The sequence below is a fragment of the Cupressus sempervirens genome, chromosome 8, assembly GCF_028749045.1.
Source record: "Cupressus sempervirens isolate cs-2001-9-10 chromosome 8, ASM2874904v1, whole genome shotgun sequence".
Classification (NCBI taxonomy): domain Eukaryota; kingdom Viridiplantae; phylum Streptophyta; class Pinopsida; order Cupressales; family Cupressaceae; genus Cupressus; species Cupressus sempervirens.
The window spans coordinates 423320618-423341506 of NC_143125.1; the positions used below are offsets into that span (position 1 = coordinate 423320618).

The window sequence follows — 20889 nt, forward strand, 5'->3', positions numbered from 1 at the left end:
AAATCTAAAGAAGATGGTGATGCTTTCATTGTAGCCTTGGCAGTGCATGCATTTGATGATGTATCGTTGATAGACTTGAGTGCTTTTTTCCATATGACCTCTCACCGAAGTTAGTTCTCAAAGTATGAAGTTTTTAATGATGGAAAGGTGTACTTGGGTGATGATTCTCACCTAAAGATAGTTGGATGAGGATAGATCACTAGCAGATTCCTTGATGGACAAGTAAAGGGGATCAACGGGGTAATGCACATCCCTATTTTGGCATGAAAATTATTATTTGTAAGTATGTTGAATGATGTAGGTGTGCAAGTTATTTTTTCTAAAGATGGATGTAATATGATGAGAGGAGCTATGGTGCTTACTAAGGGTACTAGGAGAGGTACTCTTTTTCAACTTGATGCATGCATTTCTCAGTGCAATAGTTCTTCTATTTCAAAGAAAAGAGTCATTATCACTTCATCCCCACCATCTAAACGAGCAGTAAAGAAGACTAGTTTTTGGTTCTAATGGAAATGTAGCATGTGTACCTAAGGGTGCAAACACATTAGAAGGCAAGCTTCCTATAGAAAAGACAATGTTGTGGCATATGAGATTTGACCACATTAGTGAGAAGAGTCTCAGAATCCTGAAAAATAAGAACATCATTAAGGGGTTAAATGATTGTAATATCGAGTTTGACTTTTTCGAACATTGTGTCTATAGTAAACAAAATCATGTTCAATTTTACTCTAGTTCTCACAAATCTTTTGATGTTTTGGATCTTATTCATTCTGATGTATTTGGTCTTGCAAAAGTTCCTTCAATCTCCAAGTCTATATTTTTTGTATCTTTCATAGATTATTATAGTAGAAGGACATGGATTTATTTCCTAAAAAGTAAGACACAAGTCTTTAGTCAGTTCAAGGAATTTAAAGCCCTTGTAGAGAATCAGACTAGTAAGAAGATTAAGTGTGTGAGAACTAATAGTGGTGGTGTGTATTACTTAGTAGAATTCGAACAGTTCTATCAAGAATGAGGTATCAAGAGGTATAAGACAACTCCTTATACCCCACAGCAAACTGGAGTTGCAAAAAGAATGAATAGGACACTGATGGAGAAGGCTAGTATGCGTAGTGAAGTTGGTCTTGAACAAAGGTTTTGGGCTAAAGTTGTGGCCACTACTTACTATTTGGCTAATAGATCTCCTACATCAGCTCTTGTTGGTAAGAGATCCATGGAGGTGTGGTTTAGTAAGAAGCCTTCAATTAGACATCTCTGTGTTTTTGGTTGTGAAGCTTATGCACATGTTCCAAAGGAGAAAAGACCTAAGTTGGAAAACAACTATCAAATGTATTTTCATCGGATACATTGTTGGTGTGAAAGGATACAAGCTTTGGGACCCTATGACTAGTAAGGTGTTGTATAGCAGAAATGTTATTTTTAGAGAGCTAACGTCTTCTCCTATTGTGCTACAACTAGATGAAAAAGAAAATAAGGAAGATATTGTTTAGTTGCCTCCTACGCCTGAGAAGACTGAACAGAAAGACCATGTTGGGTCTAATGATGAGGAGAGCTCTAGTAGCTCTGATAGTTCAGAAGAAGAGGAAGAACAACCTCAACCTCGGCCCTTCAGGAGATCCACAAGAGTAAGAAAGTAGCTAGAAAGGTTTGGTTACTCTATGTTAGATTTCAGTTGTGCCTTTGCTTTGATTACTAACACTACAGAGCCTAGATCTGCGAAAGAGGATTTGGATATGGAAGATGTAGGTTCCTAAATTGAGGCCATGGATGATGACATGGCTTTGTTGGATAAAAACAAAACTTGGGACCTTGTACCTTTTCCTAAAGGAGGAAATCCTATTGGTAGCAAATGGGTGTTCAAGAAGAAATTCTATGCAAATGGTAATGTTGAAAGGTACAAAGCTAGACTGGTTGTGAAGGGGTACTCATAGGTAGAGGGAATAGATTATGGTGAAATATTCTCTCTTGTTGCAAAGTTGACATCCATTAGATTTTTGTTATCTCTTGTTGCATCATATGATTTAGAGAGAACAGATGGATGTGAAGACAACTTTCCTTCATGGTGATTTGGAGGAAGAGATTTATATGTCACAGCTTGAGCACTACATTGTTAAAGGTAAAGAATCTTTGGTTTGTAGATTAAAGAAGTCTTTGTATGGTTTGAAACAATCTCCTAGGATGTGGTACCTTAAGTTTGATGTCTTTGTGTTGTCAATTGGATTTGTAATATCGAAATCAAATCATTGTATTTATTTTAGAGTTGAAAATGATTGCCTTCTTATTGTTGCATTATATGTTGATGATATGTTGCTATTTGGGAAGGATAAGGGTATGATTTTTTATTTTAAATCTCAATTGTTAGTAGAATTTGAGATGAAAGATCTTAGGGCAGCAAGGTACATCTTGGGTATGGAAATCAATAGAGATTGGTATAACAGAAAACTTTGGTTGAGTAAGAGTAAGTATGTCAAGTCTATGTTGGACAGGTTCAGCATGGCAAATTGTAGACTATTGTGTGTTCCTGTTTCTATGGGAACAAATTTATCTGTAGATGATTGTCCAAAATCTCCTAGTGAGGTGGAGGACATGAGTAGAGTACCTTATGCTAGTGCAGTTGGCAATCTGATGTATGATATGGTATGTACTAAACCAGACATTTCCCAAGTAGTGGGAGCTCTAAGCCGATTTATGGCTAATCCTGGACAAGTATATTGGGATGTAGTTAAGCGAGTATTCAAATAGTTGAAGGGTACATCAAATTACTCCATTTTTTATCATGGTAACTCTTCTAGAGATCCATATTCAATTTGTATTCATGGGTTTTTGGATTCAAATTGGGCAGCTAATATTGATAGCAAGAGATCCACCAGTGCTTATGTGTTCACTATGTTTGGTGGTGCCATCAGTTGGATGAGTAAGCGATAACCTATGGTTGCTTTGTCCACTACAAAAGTTGAGTACATGGTTGCTACCCATGCTTATAAGGAAACCATTTGGCATAGGATATTGTGTTTTGATATTGGTGTTGATGTAGGACAGATTTCTATTTAGTGCAATAGTCAGAGTGCTATTTGCCTTGCAAAGAATTCAACTTTCCATGGCAAAACGAAGCACATTGATGTGCAATTTCACTTTGTGAGAGATATGGTGGAAGATGGAAAGGTAAATTTGGAGAAGATAGATACTATAAAGAATGTTGCAGATGCATTGATGAAACCAGTGGGCACAGAGAATTTCAGATGGTGTTTGGAGACTATGGGCCTTTTGGCCTATAGTGGTTAGTTCTTGTTATGTTCATGTTGCTCTTACAAGGTGTTCAACAAGTGGGAGAATGTTAGGAATAAGATGTCTCAACCTTGGATAATTCATATTCTTATTATTTATTTTTTAAATATATTTTTTGCAAATAATATAATTAAGTGTGAGTATACATGTCTAGTTGGCATGTTGATGTGTCACTCCTCTTGTATGCGTCAACATCTTGAATTGTGTATAAGGAGATCGTGGTTGAAATGGTTATGACGGATTCCTATGATGCGTAAGAGCTATCTTTGGAAGATATGATGATGGGTGAAGATGTGAAGACATGTGGCAATTGATCATTGAGTATTTTACACTCGAGTCTCCATCTAGCGCATGGGGTTCAAGGCATCACCCCAAAAAAAATTGGGTTCCTACTTTTCTAAAGAATGGTAAAAACCCTAATATGGTTGTTCTTTGGAAGTTTCCCTAAAATGGAAAGCACGTGATATAAGCATTTTTAGGGTTGTAGATAGGAGAGTGTGAAAGTGTATTATTTCTATGATATGTTGCTACTGGATTTGTCTTTTGTGTCCTAAAAGAACTTGCACTGCAAGTGTGTTGTATCCTTTGTGTTGAAGATCATACATTGTGCAGGTTTTGGAGGGGTGGGGTTATTTTACCGAAAGGTTTTTCTCCACTAGCATATCTTTGTGTTTATGCATTTTCTTTCTCTACCTATTTTTTCTATTCATGGTTGACTGCAATATTATTGTTTACATATATCGAATATGAGGTTATAAAGATTTAATAGGAATTTGCACAATAGTTTCCTTAAGGGTGTAGGAAGTTGTTTCCACACATAATTTTCCTTACAATTTTGAAACAAAGGAATGGGAAGTCTAACAGAGTTGTAGATCCTCCTAGTAGGAGATAGTTTTTGCTGACAAAGATGCAGATTGAGGTGGTTGGGTTCAAGGAACTCTCAAGTTTGTATCTAGAGGATCCTTATTTTGGTCAATCTTGAAAAGCTTGTACAGAACTTGTTACACTTAATATGATGAAGTGGTTCGATTTCATAATCTAGGATGGTATGTTATTCAAAGGAAGTCAGTAGTGAATTCCAAGAAGTTCTATGAGGGAGAATCTCATCAAGGAGAAGCATAGTGGAGGATTGGTTGGACATTTTGGTAGAGATAAAACCATTACTTTGGTTAATGAGAATTATTACTAGCCATCATTGTAGCAAGATGATAATAAGTTTGTATAGAGTTGTAGAGTATGTCAGATGGAAAAAGGAGTGAAGCGAAGTATAGGGTTGTATCAGTCATTACCTATACCAGAGAAGTCATAGGAGGATATCAGCATCGATTTTATTCTTGGCTTACCAAGGACTCAGTGAGAACATGATCCAATTTTTGTTGTGGTTGATAGGTTTTCAACGATGGCACATTTTATTTCTTACAAGAAGACTAGTGATGTTTCTCATGTCATAGAATTATTTTTTGGAGAAGTGGTGAGACTACATGGTATACTTAAGAGTATAGTTTCATATCCAGATACCAAGTTTGTTGGGTATTTCTGGCATACATAATGGAAGAAGTTGAGAACAAATATGAAGTTTAGCTCATCACATTGTCCACATATTGGTGGACAAACAAAGATGGTAAATCAGAGTTTAGGGAATTTGATGAGATGCTTGGTTGGAGATAAGCCAAAAGAATGGAATTTTATTTTACCATAGGATGAATTTTCATATAATAATTCTATCAATAGAAGTACTAGTAAATCACCATTCCATATTTTAATAAGAGCAATCCCATAAATGCTTCTGAAATGAAGCAATTGGATAAAGGAGAGATAAGTAGTGTTGAAGTTGGGGATTTTAAAGAACATTTGAACAACATACATGAGGAGGTGAGGAAGGACATTATAAAGATGATTATCCAATACAATGCTAAGGTAGATGAGAAAATAAGGTATAAGGAATTTTAGGTTGGGGATGAAATCATGGTTCATTTAAGGAATTATCATTTTATAGTAGGACATTTAACAAGTTGAGAATGAAGAAGTTTGGACCATGCAAGATATTGAAAAGACATAAATTTTGAAATTCCTATGAAGTAGAGTTGGTTATTGAACTAAATATTTCACTAGTATTTAACATTTTAGATCTAAGAGAGTATCATGAAGGAGGTGATGAAGATGAATCACAGAAGTACAGTGGAGTATTCCAACAACAACTTCATCTACAAAGGAGATTAAGGAGATCCCAGACAGTCATTTTGGTAGAAGTGCAAGGAATGTAACCTATGAAGAATATCTAGTCAAATAGAAAGGAAGAATAGTAGAAGATTCATCATGGCTAACAAGGGAAGAGATTGATCATCTCAGTTTTCCTCTAAACACCTAAGATGTGATGAGGTCACTTCTGAAATTACTTCAGATGTTTGATGTAGGAGCATCCTAGGTGTAAGAGCAATCTTGCATCACCCAAAAATATTTCATCTATATCTTTTGAATAAGGGTTGTCTCAGTGTTGAGTTAGTTTATGTGGAATCTTACTACTTAGTAAGTCATTCATGCTAGCTCAAAATATTCTAATTTCAAAGGTGGAGGTTCATCTTGGATATATCAATCTACCAAATGAGGTTCATTTTCATACATGGGTATTCATAAAGTTATTGCACATTCTTGGTGTGAAATTTTGGTGCAAAAACTTTAGGCTTAATTTTGAAGGCTTTAAAGGATTTGGATGGGGTTTGAAATTCAATCGAATGGAGCTTGCACAATCAAGCATTATGGAATAGAAGTTGAGGCTTCTAAAATAGGGTCATAATAGCCAATCAAATCAACGATTTGCAAGTTATAGTCTTTCGAAGTTGGGCTACATGAAAATCCCAAAATAATATTTGTAATTGCTTTGAGCTGACTCTATATGTAATTTTAGGGTTAGTCAACCTCAAGGGTTAGCGATAAATGTTAGAACCTTCCCAAGACAATGGAAAATTGCATATTTAGGAAAGGCTTGTAGGTTGTATAAGACAGTTTTGGGTGATCATTCACAATTATGTCTTGTATATTATTGTAAGGAGGCACCCATGTGGCTTTGCATATTGTATTTCAAAATTCTATAATTCAACATTTGTGGAGATAATAAGAATCTCATATTTTGTTCTTGCAAATTGTTGTTGTCTCTGTTTCTATTACATGTTTGTAGTATTCAAGGGGGCACCCTTCATCACCTTAACCCAAGGAAAAAGGCCTAGAATCAACAAGGAAGCTTAAGAAAGTGAAGAGATACCAAATAAGGGTCACAACTAAGTTTGAGGTCAAGAAGTACAAAGAATGCAAATGGTAATGCACAACTCGTGTAGGCTAATAAATGATGGAATAGACAAGAAAAGAAAGAAGTGCACCTAAAAAAGAGCTCACATCAATATTTGGTGAATTTATATTAACATCAGCCTTATAATATTAATTTAAAGGTTTGATGAATGATAGGAGAGTGTACAATTAATGGGGGAATACATACATGCTAAATGGGGCTATATTGAGCATCTAATTGTAGGTGCTTTCTTTTTAGGGAGGTACATTTAGCCCTTGCTTTAGTGAAAGGATGAGTTTGCCTCATCGTCATGGTAAAGTAAAAGAAAGTGACAAAGATGTGAATATTCATGGACAAACAACAAAGAGATATTATATCATTAAATTTAGGGACACAAACCTAGAAACATAAGATCTTAACTTGTACAACCATGTGCTTGGACACATTAAACAAAAAACAAAAGCCTAAAGCTTACTAAGATTTCAAGTGAACTAGTTGAGGAGACCCCCAATAAAAAAAGGTGTCAATACTAGCATCATTCTCAGAAAGCTATTGTGAAAGCACAAGCGAACACATGGAAAGAGAAGACAAGACTCCATGATTTAATCTACTAGAAAATTCTATTAAAGTATGGATCATGGGGAAGAGGAGAATAGAAGCATGGATAAGACACATTATCTATTTGTGATGTGTTAAGTGATTCATGAGAGAGAAAAGAAAAAGGGGATAAAGTAAATAATCTATTAGTTTAGGTTTGGCTAGATTCACCCATCTAAAAATCTAAAGAGGGAATAATGATCTAGTACATGCTAGTCAACTCATAAAAATCTATGAAAATGAGAGTTTAATGGTCTAGAAAATTATGTTATGCTAGTCAACCAATCCTAAATATGTATGCAAAGGAGAGGTCAAATGGTCCCAAAAAAATGTGTTAAATGCTAGTCAACCAATCCTAAAAATGTGTGTAAAGAAGAGTCATATGGCCTTGGCATATATTGTTATGCTTATGTACTCTACCTGAAATGCTTGAAGTTATCAAAATACTTGCAATAAGAAGGCCATATATGTCCTACCCCCTTAATTTGGAAAAATAGGATTGTTTTGACATCTTAAGAAAAATAAGAACAAGGATAAAGCACCTTTAGCACTGAGGAGGCATCCTCTAAGAAATAGCCCCAGTAAAAGAGGTCACATCTCTTTTGAGGTCAATAAAGGGACGAATGCAAAGAGATTGCATGCAATAAGTGTAAAGGGATCCTTTTGAAGGATGTTGAAAAGATCATTTTAATCAAGGATAACATCATTGGCCAAAAGAGTAGAATAATAAGACCTTACCCATTGATAGCCAAAGCGATTCTTAGTGAAGGATGACACAATTTATCCCCCAAGTAAGGGATTTCATTATGTGCATAAAATGCAAACAAGGAAGAGAATGTATACACACCTCTTTCATAAGACAGGGCTCATGATCAAAATAAACAATTCCATATAAAGAGGACATCACATAATGAACAAGTACCACTAAACCAAGAGAAAAATGGATCCTTAGAGAGGATGGGAGATTGAAAAATTACCCTTGACCCCCAAGTGTGGAGACAAAGATAAAAGAAAAAAGAGCTATTATGTTACTCACAAAGTATAGTTGCACTTAAAGTGGTACCACCTTGAATGAACATTGAGCCCCTAATGGAGAGGATAATAATGTCACATAGTGTGGAGCAACATAATAGAAACTTAAATGTTATTCAAAGTGATTTTAATTGGAGTTAGCTCAATGCAACATGTTATGTGAATGATGTCATAATCAATGAGTTTAAGAATTTTGTGATGCAAAGCTTAACATTCATTAGTAGAGTGGTCATGATATCAATAATATATGTTAAAAAAAAAGATCCATAAGGTTTTGATTATGTTTACTCTTTCGTTTAGGTCAAGTACTCAACTAGGCATAAAATAAAGTTAGACAAAATAGCTTCTTGATTAAAGCTAGGCATAGTAGAAGTGTTAGATGATAAGCAAAGGGATGTACACAAAGGCTCAAGACTAAACCCTTTCATAGGTAGGTGGGATATAGGTTCCCTATGAGTCTCAATGCTTTGGTTTGCACATCCTAAACCATTTTGAAGGTTATTAGTTGAAATGTTAAGAGAAGCAAGTTGAAAAAAGTAACACACTAGACCCTTTAAAGGGTCTTGTGTTATACCTAGGAACTTTGTATTTGCCAACAAAAGACGATGTAAAGTCTAATGAGCCATAATCATCTTCTACAAGGGGATTTCTAGGAGAATAAGTATTTGTCAAAGGAGAATATATATTTTGTTGAAATGGTATAGGAATGGGTGGAGAATAAGATTCGGGTCGTAAGCAACTTTGTGATTTATCATCAACAAGGGTATACATGATGTTGTTGTACATAAACTTCACTTTGCAATGAAGCATTGAAGGAATAGCTTGCATGACATGTAGCCATGGTCATCCTAATAGAATATTATAAGTGAGAATCGAGAATGACATGAATAGGTGTAGGTAAAGTAAGAGGACCTACCTTAACAAGTAAAGTTATAATACCTAATATTTTTTAAGCAACATTATCAAAGGCATGGATACGAATAGAATCAAGTTTAATCAATGAAGTATCCACCTTGAACTTGTGCACCAACTCAATGTTGCACACATTAAGACTAGTCCATTATCAATTAAAGTTCTTTGAATAAGATTACCATCGATAAGAGAAACCACAAGTGAATCGTAATGATCTTGAATTTCTTTAGAAGGTGGCTCATCTTGAGAAATCACAATATGAACTTTTTTATTGGTCGCATTCATGTATTCAAGTACAAAAGATGAATTAGTTTGCATAAGAGGTGGAAGAGGCATGGTTCTCAATGGTTATGTAATGCTTTATGATAAGTGAAAGAAGTTTGAAGAAGTTCCCAAAAATAATCTTGTCACAAGTAGCACAGAATTGTTCTACTACCAATCATATTTATTTCCAATAATTTACCAGAGATGTGGTACAGAAAGAAGCACTAGTTGAGAAGAAAGAAGAGGAGGGACAATTGAACTGGCAAGTTGTCATGTTGGGTTCGTCAAATTATATAATAGAAAAAGGAAAGATAGGTGGTTAATCCAATTTCCTATCAAACGGAGGATGGAAAAAATATGCTCAAGTAAAACTTAAGCACTAAATGAGTCAATGATACTTCGTTGATAATGAGATAAGATGAACCTGAGGGGAAATAATATAATAATGCAAAATAGACAATCAAATAAGAAAATATGACATCTTTTTTTCAAAAATCCAAACTGATGAAAAATAGACACACACCTATAATGACCTAAAACAAAAACTAGAAGGCAATACTGACCTGCACTCTAAATTTGGACTAGTTTTTGTAGGTACAAAATGTCTTGGGCATTATGTTCCCAAATGCATGTATCCAAAGGCAATGTATACCCAATGAATTTGTTTGAAAATCTCATTGTTAAAGTTATAGGTCTCACAATTGTCAAATTAAGTCCCAATAGATCTACTTATTTCTATGCATGGAAAAATGGGAAATGGGTAGTAGAAAGGGATTTGTCTTGGTCAAACCCTTATTTGGGAATTCACCTTGAAAATGAAACAAAATTGCATAAGGAAAGTATGTTGATATGAAATAGAGGCTAGATCTTAATCATAAATTACTTTATACCTTGATACTGCAATGCTTCTTTTGATGTAAGGAAAAAGTGTTAATGCAATAGCCTTTGACACCACATAAAAATATCAAAGGAAACCATGAAAGACAAGATGTTGCTTCATGAATGTTGCAATTCTCCACCATGTTTGATGAAGGAGAAGAGTGATGCTTTTAAGGCTTGAAGACTTAGACTTGAAGACCTTGAGAATGCTTGGATGCAACATTGTAGAAGAGCTCTTGAAATCTTGATCATAGTTCCTCTTACCAAAATGAGGAAAGATAGGCCACTTATATTCCTTTCACAACAATTTGAGATCCAAAATTGATCACGATTAACCACATGATTCAAGTTCCCATTAAAACACAATGAAGCCCCAATTCAAGTTTAGGCACAAATTTTGGGGTATAGAACACCCAAGGCATTCTATACGTGAATACACAACACCCAATATCCTCTAAACCCAAGGAAATAGTCCCAAAGTCAATTGGAAAGTCGAAGAAGGTGAAAAGATGATGGAAGAGGCAAAACAGATTTTCAGGTCGAGAAGTATAAAAGTTGCAAATGGTAACATAGGGCCCATGTAGGCTAATAAATGATGGAATATAAGAAATATCAAAGGAGCACAACTAAAAATAAGGTCTTGTATCCATATTTGGTGACTTTGAATTAACACGGGACTAATAATATTAATTTAAAGGTTCAATGAGCACTAGGAGGGGTGAAATCAATGTAGGAACCCACATATGCTAAAATGAGGTTGAATTGGGCGTCTAATTATAAGCACTTACTTTTTAGGATGATACAGTGACTCAGTTTCAATGGAAGAACTTACTAATTGATAAGTAGGAGATATTTTTCACAAATCAAATTGTGATATTGTTATTAGGATTTAACTATGTAAATTTTGAGTCAAACTCATTGACCCATGTTTCATAAGTAATGATTTGCACAAATGCATCTCTTATGAGAATAAATGGAATACTTAGCACTCATTGGATCTAGGTGATGCTCATTGAGGTGTAGCACCTAGACTTCCCAAGTGGTCACCCATCTCAATACTACTCCAGCTTGAGTGCGCTTAGCTAAGCTTGTCAACTGATAAGTAGGAGAAATTTTTCACAAGTCAAATTGTGATAATGCTATGAGGATTCAATTGTGTAGTTTTTGAGTCAAACTCTTGATCCATGTTTCATGTGTAGCGATTCACACGAATCCAACTCTCATGAGAATAAATGGAGTTCTTGGCACTCATTGGATCTAAGTGATGCTCGCAGAGTTGAAGCACCAAGATTTCTCAAGAGATCACCCATCCCAGTACTACTCCAACTTGAGCGCACTTAACTACAGAGTTTCCTCCGTGGTTAAACCCACTCTACTTGCAACCCCATTTGCAAAACTTTCACCAAGCATTGTGCCTTCATAACTTACTAATGCTTAAATCCTAGTACCCAGCCTTCAATATAATCACTAAATCATTAGATAGACTTCCAATCTAGGTAAGACTTCCAAGTTTTCTTGTACAATATTAATTTGAATATTTCTTTGTGGTTAATGTTAAGTATTAGGGAAGATACTTGGTTACAAATGAGGGTTCTTTACATTATTTGCATACTACTTGTGGCCAATTTTTTGTGGAAATGGATACTTAAAGGATTCCTTTAGGTAATGTAGATGTTTCTAAACAGGGAATATTGTTGCTCTGTGTCAAACATAAATTTGACAAACTAGCTACTTGGTGGAAAGAGGTGTACCCCCTTCATTATTCATTGAGAAAGATGTCTGCCAAGATAGCTACTCAAAAGTTTCTACGGAAAAGAAAGGTTGTAATGGAGTAGATCAACAAACTCTAATGGCCTTGGATAGGATTTTCAGCATAGAAGAGGACAACATATTGTTGAAAATAGTACAATAATGAAATCAATTTGATAGGTTAGATCCCACTGACTATTTGGATGAGGGGAAAGGGATGTAACACAAAGGGGCCAAAAAGCATCAAGTGTTGAACCACCGAATAAGATTGGAAGGTTGTCACAAGGAAGAAAGACATGTGATTGAAGAATATGGGAACTCTCAAAATGTTACTATCTTCTCACAATAAAGGACATGCAAAAGTTCAATGATGACTTATTGTAACATGTTAATGGGTTTTGATAGACATTATGTTTATCAATTGAGGTAACTCCCCAAATGCAACACCATTTGGCATTTGGTTCGAACCATGTTTAAAATCCGATTTGAATTAAAGACGTACCATTTTACCAATAAAGAAAATATGTACCATCTATTTTATTTTAATGGTTGCATTAAGAATACAATTGAATTAAGATTAAGGTTAGCATCAAGTCCACTTAAGATTTGCATTAATATATATTAAAAATAGAGGTTATCCACTCAAAATATAGACCCACTTCCCTCTATAGCCCCAAAATGATCAATGTCTATGCCAGCATCAAATCGACATTTTAGTATTTTTTTAAATTAAATTAAAAATTATTTTAAAACTGTATCTTAAATTTAAATTTATTTTAAAATTATCATTTTGATGTCAGCATAGACATGGCCCCAAATTATCGTTCTTTCAATTTCTATCTTCTAATATATTAGTTTGACATTATATCAGTTTAACTTTTGCACTTACATTTGATACAAGTCAAAATATTAGTTAACAAAGCTTACTGTCAGTGCAACCATTACACCTTCATTTGATAGTCTTCTCCTACCATCTCAAATGCACTTGTAAAGTACTAGGGCGATAAAACTAGGAACTGGAAGCCATCAAGAATGTGTTCGCACCGGATCCACCTCAACAGTTATCACATCCCACGTATCCTCCAAGCCATCCCTATAACTCTGAACCAGTTATCCATCCAAGAGCTCTTTGCATCGAGTTTCTTATTCGTTCGATGTAACTTACATGCAGTATTTATAAAAAAAACCTCTAGATTTCCAATTCATATCACTCCTCTTTGCTAGACCTCTACCAAATCTGTCCTGGTAATGCGAAAACTTGCATGAAATCGAATGTTGCAATTCATTGAGATTTTGCATTGGGAACCAACAGCCACTAAAATGTTTCCTAAATCATTTGAAGGCAAAGGTTTACATTTAGTATACCACAAATTGCTTCGAGCTTGGATTTCCTCCTCCAGGCAACTTGAGCTTGCATGCACCATAAACTACTGTCACTCTTTGTCATTAGTTACCTGCTTCCCAGACTCCCCGTGATGGGACTTCTGGTAGGCCTCTTTCTGCATCTTCGCCTTTGGAATATGCCATCTCCATCCACCAAACTCAATAATGCTGATTACTACAACAATATGATTGGCATTTGGTGTTTACCACTTATGATTAAACAGGTAAATGATCAAGGGCATCGGCGGTAAAAGCTTGGCCATTTCAATCCACAGTGATGCAAATCTAGGATTAACAAGGACGCCATGTAAATTTACAGTTGTATTTGCTTTCATTTTACATCGAGAAGATGGTGATTATCATGGCCGCACCAATAACAACATGGGGAAGAATACAAATTTCGATTTTTTCATTTATAAATCATGTCCTCCATACTTCTTCTCCTTAAGATCACAAACTGCAGTAAAGCCCCCCACTCCAAACACCCCAGATACCTCCACTTTACTCGTGTTAATGAATGCACAAGCCTCAAGTGCTCTTTTCAAATATGGTAAGAAGGGCCAATAAATTTCAGATAATTAACAGCTTAAGGTTTCAAACAACGGAAAATAAGTATCTCAATTAATTTCCTTTATAATCATTCCACGTTATCTTAACAAAACAATACCAATAATACTTTTAGAGAGGCCTTCAGTTTTTTCACACTCGGTTCTCTGCAATTCATTTATTTTCAAGAAATTAGATGATCAATCAATTATTTTCACATATAAACTAGTTTTTGAATACTTGCACAGTATATGGTGATTGAATTGGACGCAAGGATAACATTTTATGATACCGCAATTTATGATGGCGCTAAAAGGGTCACCCGCCCAAATTTTATCAAGGGCACGCCACCCCAAGCCTGTATGTTAATGATTAAGCCTTCAGTCAAGGTACACCAATAATTATCTAACTGCTTTAAACTTTCTAAAAACAATTTACAATATTTGTAACACAAGCCAAATTTGCAGGCTAACATATATGTTCACGCGTGGCATCGTGTTTCATCCACTTACCTATTCAATTGAAATATTTATTACGTCTTTCATCAGAGGTGCTGAAAATTATTGGTGCCGCAGTTTTTCAAGGCTTTACACAGCAACAATTCTGCCAAAAAAAAATATACAGAGGGGTAGGGGGAGAGAGAGATTGCTAAAAATAATGACAATGACAATGTCAATTTATTATACAACGATTGGTCTTCATTCCTCGGATGTCTTTTGAGGATAATTTACATTCAGCTTTAGCCAGTGCTGCCATCCAACATCTCATTCAGTTCTTCCAGATGCAGCACTGCGGTCATGCCACAACGAATAATTTAACAGTCTGGTAGTTGCTCAAAAACACCGTTCTCTTCTGAAAACTTGCCTATAAATACCTTTCTGGATAGATTTTCAGCAGTATCACAAATCTAAGAAGATTGACAACTGCCATATCATTGTTTGTTATCTTCTGCACTTTGACACTAGAAACAATCGATAATGCATGAGCACAGATGAATGAGCACATCATGTATTAATTCTAAACCTCAAAATCTGAACCTTGTATGTAAATATGTTTGACACTTAATCCTTAGTGTTGGCTTACATTGCATTGATACGATCATGGTCTGAAGACGAATCCTTACGAGTACAAAAATAGTCCTCTTTCCAGCAGAGCTTTAAAACTAACCTGATATGTGCAGTGAGACTGCCATCTCACTTGCCTCCTAAGCATGAGTGTGAGGGAGGTGACATTATATAACAATTCTCATTATACAGTGCAGTTGTCATTTTAGTATATAGTGCTTCTGCTTACTAAATTTAGGCTGATATACATGACGTGGCCACTGATAACCATAAAAAACTTTTCTAATGCTTAGTGCATGAACTAAGCCTAGTTCTCAACGCTTTGAAAAGATAACTAAGATTACCATTGACATAGAAACCATAAATTTGAAACCTGAACTTTCCCAGAAAGTCTGTTTGTCTGTTGAAGCACTTGCATTTTCTCTCATCTGTAAATTTTCTCGCAACTCTTTGATTGCCTTCTCTCTTCTTTCACCAATCTGCAAAATACAAGGGTCATGGATAGGTTATTAACAAATGTGTGATCATGGATATCCCTATAGAATGACAAATAAACAAACTCAACAGCAGAGAATATGTGATAGTAAATAAAGCATAAGCTTTCTAGCATTAAGTCTGCACAGAAAGAAAGAAATGGATAGGTAACTCTAAATTACTAAATGTTCTCAAATCAAATAATAAAACATTATGAGTGGGAAGTAAATTAACTCTATCATATTCCCTGATAGCCCTTTAATTTGCTAAAAGGGGTTGAGCCAATGCCTTCTTAATGTGCATGGGAAAAAATACTGATGCACCCAGTAATCTTTGCATTGGTACAAGTACAATTGCAGCATTTTCAAAATTTTGGAAGCAATGGAATGCAAAAACGTGTCTGACAGTGGAGGAGAAAAGACTAGCTCTCTCAACTTGAGTACTCTGTCCTCAATCTAACAGAGAGCTCACCCTATTGGACGAGTCCCCATTCCCTACATTGTTAATAGAACCCCTCTCCCTTCTTTTCCAATGGAATCTTCTCTCATCCATCAAGCCCTTTGATGGGGGATTCCTCTCCCATTGTTTTAGCCTTTCCTTGACATGGAGAGACTTCCCTAAAGACACCTCACCAATAAAATCAATTAACATTAAAGTTTGTATCATAAATGAGCCAATGTTGCCAAAGTCTAGTCTCTATAATGTTAAAAAAATGTTGAATACAAATGTATTTTGAAATTTAGAAACTACCATGTACTCGTACTTTATACACTACGATGTTCAAAGCCTAAGCATGTGAAGATATTGAATCAAGGAAAAATGAAAAAAAAAATATGGTGCAAACCAATACTGCCAATAATGACATTTGAATCCTTTCAATCCTTGATCACAATCCAAAGACTCATTTAAAATCTTTGGCTCATCTATAAGTCATGTGACCAGTAGTCCTCTAAATCCTTAATTGGAAGCTCTCCAAGTTTTCATCACTACCAAGCTCTAGCTCATCACAAGGTGCATTGATGGGGAAAAACCAATAAATCGCTCTACAAAACATACATGTCACTGTCGCTCAGTATCATTTCTTTCAAGGACCTTCCTTGTTACAATCTCCTCAACATAAATGTACCATGAAACTAGGTCTGTACCTACTTTGATCCCAACCAATTCCCTCTTAATAGAAGAGGCGCCAACAACTTTCATGAGTAAGAATTTACAAAAGATTCTGACAAGTGCATGCTTTACATCAAGGGCCAATTCTTCAGAAAGTAGAAACCTATCTTAGAAAGCCTCCAATGTACCAGACCTGTGAAGTGCAGAATCCTACTAAAGAAGTGGCAAGCTCTTGGATTTCCAATCTGTGGTTTTGGGAACGAACAAACTCTAAATGAGGCAATAAACTAAGTCAAAAGCAAACCTAAATTCAGATGTATCAAGTGGTCAAGTCATGTCGCCTGCATCATTACTATTCCATTGATAAGAAGTTGGGAAAGGGATTGGAACATTGAACTTCAGCAAATCTTGTAATGTTATCAACCCTCTACAATACAATGCATTCATTTTTTAAGCTTCAAAGGAGAAATTTAAATTGTTGTAATTCGTAATAATGGTCACGTAATTTTCAAATTACAGATTGATCTTATATAATCACCTCCTCAATTTGCAACTCATACAGAACTGGTACGGTGCCAGTAATGGCCTAGTGTGATGGCTAATCCTGGTATTCTGAATCTTGGCACCAAGGTTCAAACCCCTGCTGGGATGTTATTGTTGAGTGCTCATGTTGGAGTGGAGGTTTCCTAATATGTGGCCTCACTGGTTTGTGGCCCTGATTAAAAGTGTTTATTCCTATATTTGGAAACAAAATACAGAACTTCTATGGTGAAATTTCTTCAACAAATCTTAGATGGGTGAAAGTAACATGGCTCAAACTTTTACGACAAGATGACCGCAAATGTCTACAAAATGGATGAGAACAGTATTCTAAACATTCATTATTCTAGTCTGTAACCAATAGAGAAATAAATGAAGAAAGAAGTTTTCAAAACAAAAACATTTGAAATTGTACAACTTCAATCAAGAATGACACCAATACAATCCTTAATCAGTAATATCCACAAGTTTCAGAAACAACTTTATTTATTAAAATAACAATGCAAGTTTACAACTCTTTTTGTCATGACCAAAGTTGAAAACATTGGACTTGACAAAACCATGGCTACCTAAACAAATTTAAAAGCTCGACTAAGGGATAAACTTTGCAATTTTCTAAACATTTAAAAATATTCTTCAGAAACATGGATATTCGAATTTAAGGAGCATTCAACATACTAATGATTTCCTTAATATAAGACAACTTCTGAGTCCAGTAAATTGAAGCTAGAGTTCAGTCACAACAATGATTGAATACACTGAATTGTGTGCACCATTCCCTGATGTGGGTTCATCAACATCTCTTACCAGTCTGAAAGAGATTCCGAGAAAGGAAGCTTGGCACAGTTTAGGCATGGTCTTGAGCACTTGCCATCTTTGTAATTGTTTTATTTTTTTATTGACTTCAATGTCTAGATTTTTTATGTTTTTTGAAATATACAGAATCCAAAAATTTGGGTTAGTGTGAGTTTGGTATAAGTGTACAAACAATAGATGCTGTCTTCGTTCAAGCTTGTAATGACAACAAAAATTTCTCATCTTCACCGTCAAGTTGATGTCACTTGTCACCATCCTCTTTACCACATCAAAACTTGTAAAGGACTGAAATCAGTTGCTATAAATTTTACACTACTTCATTAAATATTTCAGTATTTTGGTATTTCCAGATTTGTTTAGTTTGGCAGAACACAAATTCCTGCCTGTGGTTCCCATTTGTTTATATGGTTGTAAACATATTTCTTCTTTTCACCTGCAATACCTTGAGCGAATTAGAAGGAACCGTTCACAATATGACATTGTAATTTTTAGGCCGAACAGTTCTATATCAGACTTAAGGGCATATTCACATTGCATCAATAATGCAACTCATTTTTCATACCTTTTGGTCATGTGACTGGATACTGAATTATTTAAAGTTTATACTAATATATTGTTCTTTTCTCATTGTCTGTTGATGAAACAAATCATGAGCTAGTAGTTGCAACTTGCAAAGAAAGTCAAAGCTAGGGGACACAAAAAAAATGACTGAATCAATAATTCATCATTTCATACCACATTTAGATCATGTCACTGGAGATTGAGGTTTATAATGTTTCAAACCATTGAAAAGAAAAGGTGAAATAAAAGCAGAGTTGGCTCTTCCATATAAGCTTTGTTCTCTTGAACATTCCTTAAAAAATGAACTTGCTAATGAGGTCCTAATTAATGACATGGATCCAATAAACACAGCCTCAGAATTCTCCAAACTAAGATAACTCAAGGAATGAGAATTGGATCCAAAATGAATCAGCTTCTCATGGTGACAAAGGATCAAGATTTTTCTTCATTTATATCAAACTAAGAGATATTGAAGAGAGCATTGATGGAATTTTGAATTAGGGTTGGATGGTAAAAGAACCAAAAGAAATAGTCAATTAATTCTTCCCCTTATAAAAAGAAGTCATTTCGTCTGAGGGTAAAATGATATGGCTGCATAAAGGCTAAGGACTGCTGCAAAAGAATCATTCCTTAATAGATTTCCAGTGATGTAACAAAGCAACTTAACAGAAACATATCTAGGGATGGGATTATACGTGCAATTCTCTCTTAAAAATGAGAAGTCGCCTGGGGCTGATGACATTCCTGCAGAATTCTACAAGAGAAACACCATAGAATTAGTAAGGACCTATAGCAGGTCTATGCAGAGGCCATTGATGCTCATTCTCTTGGTAGCAATTTCTTAGTCACCAGTTTGGATGCGGATACGAGAACCCAGCACGTGTATGCATGCAAAAAGAAAATTGAGGGTTTGGATATGTTTGGGTGTGTGTGTATAAAATAATAGTTTTAATAGTATGATACTTCATTATTGGTCATTGCCAAATGCCAAAGATAAATATTAAATGGCAATTGATAGCTCAAAAATATAACTACTTAATCCTATTTTCAATAACATAAAAAAACAAAAGAACACTACACTTTATTTTAAACCCATAAAAATAAAAAATATTACTAATTATTATTTTGTTTTTCATTAACTTTTTATAAAAAAACTACTAATTTTATTCCATTTAAAAAGCATAAACTTAATAAATTAAAACATATGATTTTTACTAGTCATTATAAAAATATTAAATCATTGTTTAATTTTTTCTAATATATGTTTTTCCTTTTGTTCGATTAATTCCTTCCATAGAAGGCCATGGAAGTAGTGTGTTTTCACTTCTTCAGCTCCTTTGGCAGACCACAACCTTTTGGAGGGCTCCACCACCAAAATTTCTGATCAGTTCTTGCAATGCGGAAAAGAGTCCCTTAAAGAATATATTTTTCCAAAGAATGTTATAAAATGTTTTCGTTCTGTTAGCCCCACCAAAAGGAGTCCAGCCTTGCACCATCTTGTACATGAAAATTCCCAGCAAACACCAATCTATTGGAAAAGCATATGTGCAAAGCTCAACAAAATCTTTGGCACCATGTATTCATTCCCACCCATCCACATCCAAGCGCACAAGTGCATGCATTTATGTCTAATGAAAAGGGCTCTAGGACGTGTCCGGCAACGTAGAGCAATATCACTAGGGACATTGTAAGACAACTACCAAAGGATGGTGACAAGACAGTAAAAAACGAACTTGTGCCCTATAACATTGTTAAATGTCTCACACAAGATTTTTGATGAGGTATTGGCTTTCAGATTAATCAATGCCCTCCCATCACTCATTACCAAAACTTGTTAGAGTAATAACGTATTTTCTTATTAATTAAATCATACTGATTTAATTATTAAGTCACTTATTATCTCTAGTTTACTTAAGCTAAACTTTGGGCTTATAATAATTAATTGTTTTATTAATTATTATCATGCAACCTAGGTTAGTTTTCTCTTAGGGTTTTGATCTCCTTTTATAAGGATTGATCTCTTTGTAATTTTATTCATTCAATTTTGATTATAGCAAATTTTTTTTTTTTATCATCAGGAATGTCTCAAAAATGGATTTGGGAATTCCAGCCTCCATAGCTTTTGCTTCTCTCTTTCTATGACAGGTGTTTGCATACAGGTGATTCTTGGGAGCTGTGGAATTGATCTTTTATCAACTTCAACATGGTATCAGAACTCCAGATCTTCATGCCCCCATTCTGTTTATGAGAGGTCTAGCTTGGCTTTCAAATCTGTGTTTTTTCTTTCACATGGTATCAGAGCTCCAGATCTTCATGCCCCTGTTCTATTCTTGAGAGATTTGGCATCAATTTTCAAATTTGTGGCTTTCAAAAGATTTTTGTATTGAATCTAAG

General features: G+C 35.0%; 1 protein-coding gene across 1 annotated transcript in view; it reads right to left on the reverse strand.

Annotated features, from left to right (window-relative positions):
• Positions 1 to 14331: 14331 nt before the first annotated feature.
• The window catches only part of LOC149543040 (myosin heavy chain, cardiac protein), a 42367-nt gene continuing 35809 nt past the window's right edge, over positions 14332 to 20889 (reverse strand). The window contains exon 5 of the mRNA XM_089797973.1: positions 14332 to 15473. Coding sequence (XP_089654099.1) covers positions 15309 to 15473 — 165 coding nt within the window. The 3' untranslated portion in view covers positions 14332 to 15308. The remainder of the gene's footprint in view (positions 15474 to 20889) is intronic.